Consider the following 4,403-nt stretch of genomic DNA (forward strand, 5'->3'; position numbering starts at 1 on the left):
CAGCTGGAATCACTGCTGAGCAGCAGCGTGAAGCAATCTGCTACAAGAGGCAAGGCACAGGCAGGCAGCACGGTGTCTGCTTCTTCTGAACCCAGCAACATGTAAAACCCAGCTTTCCAGCGCACAGCAAGCAAGAATTGAACCACACTGCACCGCAGCATGTCAGCGCATCGCACTTGCTCCTTCCTACTCAACCAGCAAACGGAAAGCTAAAATAAAGCTGAAGGCCAGATCACACTACCACCAAACATCTTCTTACACCACCTCACATGCAGAATAAATAAACACCACAACTACTACATCAGCTTCTGCACCCACAAGGCCACAACACACCCACTAGCCCACTCCCTACACCAAAAACACACGATCATGACGACGATGATGCCACGAAGATTAAAAAAAAGAACCCGGATCATCGGTTACCGCTGCAGATGGTTCATCGAGCCATGTCGAAATCAGTGCTCGCCGGAGCTGATGTCTAACACTCGGCCTCCTCTGTAAAGCTATTGTCTGTTAGGCTGCTTCTGATGTTATTACTTGGTGGTTTGGTTGAATCAGTTGTTGAGCCATGCGTGCTTCAGGCACTCGGCGGCGGTCGGCCTGTTCTCCGGATCAAAATCGAGAATCGGGCGGAGGAAGTCGGCAAGCCCTTTGGCGTCCGGCTCGGTGAAATTGTACCTCTCGACTAGCACGCGCTCGAGGGGCCAGAACCTCATTCTTTTGACCCTCTTCAGGTCTCCGTACCGGTTGAAGTAATCCTTGGAACGGGTGCCTGAGGTGGCAATCTGAAAGACAACGGCAGGATTAGATACGGCATTTGGGATTAGACAACATGACAAAGGGAGTTACAAGATATTGTAGGGACCTTCTTAGGCATCTTTCCCAGAGTTTCCATCATCAGAGCTAGGTGATCCTGCAAAGAGTCATAGAGAGATGAGTTGGTTGGTTGGTGAGATAACAACACTTGGATGTGATGCCACCACTGTAGACTTTGCAGCTAAGAGTCAACATCTGAAGTTGATTGCTTAATGAGTACTATATCTGTCCATTTGACAGTTAATAAGTACTATATCTGTCAGATTTGACAATCTTACATAGGTAAGGTGTGTGATCCGCTTTAGAGGACAGTCCAGCAGGTAAGAGTATAACAAATCTTTTAGCTGATAATCACTGGCTACGGAACAATCTGTCATTGTCGGTACTCGGTACTTTGTTTTGTGCCAGTGTATTACATCTGGCAAGAATAACAGAAAAGCGGACAACCAGAACAGCACACTTAGATCTGTACCGGTATACCACATTAAGATGCACTTCTATTGTACACCAGTCCTATGATGGTTGGTAACTGAACATCAAATTGTTTCTATGGCTTCAGTTTGTACAATGGGGGTTGCTTTGCAGGGTCATAATAAACAAAAAGAAACCAAAAAAGCATGCTAGTACTAGCAGAAAAGTGCTCAAATCGCAATTCCTGGGAACGCAGCCCTCGCAATATCAGTTCACATTTCATTTAAATATTTCAGTTGCTAGGTTGGTGCTGTCAGGTTGGTTGCATCTTCTTTTGAATTTTAAAGTGGCACATGATCCAAAGCGTCTACTTTTTATAGTGTAGTTTATCAATTGCCATGACTCAATCGACCAACATAACAACAGCAGGAATACACAAAAATAGGGTGATGTCCGCAGCCTCGGCATAAGGAAAATGGACTAGTTTTGACACTTTGACTAATGTTAGAAAACCCATATACTAGTAAGCAAGAATATATGATAAAACCATCATTGCTAATGCTACTAGTATAAGCAAAAAAGTGCTGAAAGAAGCGACACGAAAATTATGTTTTTTTTACCTCATCTTCACTGCAACCTTGGCAAGTGTTGGGAGCAAACAGCATGTCACCGGTGGCAAGCTCAAACGCCATACAAGCGAACGACCACATATCAGCAGAATAAGAATACCCAGAACCGATGATAACCTCGGGTGCCCTATACTGCCTTGTCTGTATCACACCATCACCCTGCTGATCAGCCCAGCAGGCATTCCCGAAATCGACAATCTTGCACTTCATACTAATGCCATCCAGGCTTCTCTCCTTAACCATGTCTGCCGTGAACCCACCGAGCGACACCCGCCTCTGCAGAATCTTCGCCACGGCGCGCCTCGCCCGCGTCTTAAGCATCTTCTCGCTGAAACTGATGGATGGCGTGCGGTACTGATTCCCCTCTGGCCTCTTGAGAATCGGGGTGAGCCTCGAGCGCACCGGGTCCTTGGACGGGTTTATCGTCGACACTAGGAGGACATTCTCCGGCTTCAAATCGGTGTGGATAATGCCGAGCTCTCGGTGCATGTAATCGAGGCCGGTCAGCACCGACCGGCAAATCTCCCTCACCCTGCTCAGCCCGATGCCCTTATTCCGGTTGTACCGTATGAGCCGCAGCAGGCTGTCGCCGAGGAACTCGGTGACCAGGCAAATGTGCTTGCCGTTGGGGCCGGCGTGCTTGAAATGGTCCAGCAGCTGGATGACGCACTTGGAATTGGTGGGGTCGCCCTTGGCCGCCGCGGACAGCAGCTCGATCTCGTGGAGCGCGGCGTGCGCGTAGTCCCTCGCGCTCTTCTGGATCTTGAGCGCCACGAATCTCTGCAGGTTTTGCAATGGCCGTATCCAGTTAATAACATGTCGTGCACAAACCGTAAAATACAGAGTTCCATTACCGATGGAGGACGGTAAATATTAGTTTTGGTCCCAGTTTGCACATATCAGAGAATAAACCTGTAATCTTTGCAACAGAGATCACGAATTTGGCAAAAAAAAGAAGACAAAGATCGGTGCAGAGTTCTGCCGGCCCGAATTTGAACAGAGCCAAAGCAATGGAACATGGGTAAAAGGGGCAAAGCGCATCGTTTTGGGTTGCGGCGAACGGCCCCCGCCGGAGTTGGCGGAATCCAATAGCGGCCGATGGGAATCCCCCGACGGCGACGGCCGCGCCATGAGCGAGCACGCCGAGAAGGGCGGGCGAAGAAAACAGAGCAGGAAGAAGAAACAGAACCAAGATGAGGGGAGGGGGGGCGGGCGGGCGTACGCTGAGGAGGGTGTCGTAGGCGAGCCAGACGGTGGAGAAGTTGCCCCAGCCGAGCTTCCGCTGCGCGACGAACCTGCCGCCGGCGAAGCGGTCCCCGGGGCGCGCGGCGTGGTAGCCGCCCTTCCGGTACCCCTCGGCCCCCTCCTCCTCCTCCTCCTCGTCCTCCGACCCCGACGAGTAGCAGTACCCGTTGCCGCCGAACGCCGCCATCGGCCGATCCGCCGGCCGGCGAGCTCCTCCGGATTCGAAAGGGGGGCGCAGGCGGGCGGGGGGGACTAGGGACAGGGAGGAGGCCGGGTTCGGTTTGATTTGGTTTGGCTGGGGATTTTCCTGGTGGAGTGGAATTAGTTTTGTTGGGTGGGGGGCGGAGGGAGAAAAGTGACCGTTCCGGCACCCCACCACCACACCACCAGCTGCCTGCCTCCGGTGGAGTCTGGAGTGGACGGAGGGGCTCCCCGTGGCACTGCTTTATACTATTGCGTTACTCCATTGTCCATACATATCCATGCATTTCTCCATACATATCCATGCATGGATTAATTGATTGTTTTGATTGCTAATTCATCACAGGTCATCAAAATAGTAAAGTGCTCATTTTGGACCAATCAATCGGCACATAAAACCCACGGTCAAACCAAAGCACCCCTTAAATCACATTTTTGGAGCCCAATTCCCTCTCTGTAATCATGATTTAATCACGGTTTTTTTCTCACAAAAAAATCACTGCTTTTTTTTTACAACTTTTTAATTATTCACAACGTAATTTTGTGTGGACTCATGCACAAGAAGTAGGATGAAAATGGTACGGAGGCGGGAACACAAAACTTTCATGTGAACAATGCAACACTGATTCATAGCGGAAAAGGATTCAAAGCCACTGAACTATGTGATCCTCGTGTGAGATCATTTTCAGCCATACGGGCGCACGAAAAAGAAAACCTGGTTTGTTGGTTTTGGCGTGTTTTTCTTTTCATCACGTTTTAGTTTTCTCTTCTCCTTTTCGAAAAAAAAAGTTTTTTCCTTCTCCTACAAATACTTGCTTCTATATCTGTACTACTTTCAATTCGATCCAAATTTACTTTCGGCGTTACTTGTGTCCGTTTTTGTTTCATATATTTCGTACTAATTTATGTTTCCACTAATAATATACGTCGTTATCGATTTCTTTTTATTCTAATATCACGTACTCATTTACGTTCCCCTAAAAGTATTTGACGTTATCGATTTCCCTATTTGTTTCTAACATTTCATACTCATTTACGTTCCTCTAAAAATATTTTACGTTATCGATTTCCGTATTTGTTTCTAATATTTCATACTCATTT

The 4,403-nt window shown here is 48.3% G+C and overlaps 1 protein-coding gene across 1 annotated transcript; it reads right to left on the reverse strand.

Annotated features, from left to right (window-relative positions):
* Positions 1-215: 215 nt before the first annotated feature.
* Positions 216-3,501, reverse strand: LOC125510365 (uncharacterized). Its single transcript, XM_048675512.2, has 4 exons — positions 3,079-3,501; positions 1,848-2,636; positions 866-913; positions 216-785 (listed from the first exon to the last, which is right to left on the reverse strand). Exons 1-4 carry the CDS (start codon positions 3,286-3,288, stop codon positions 555-557), a joined length of 1,278 nt encoding a protein of 425 aa, XP_048531469.1. The 5' UTR covers positions 3,289-3,501; the 3' UTR covers positions 216-554.
* Positions 3,502-4,403: the final 902 nt, after the last annotated feature.

The sequence above is a fragment of the Triticum urartu genome, chromosome 5A (assembly GCF_056163025.1).
Source record: "Triticum urartu cultivar PI428250 chromosome 5A, HENAU_Tu73, whole genome shotgun sequence".
NCBI classification, from domain to species: Eukaryota; Viridiplantae; Streptophyta; class Magnoliopsida; order Poales; family Poaceae; genus Triticum; species Triticum urartu.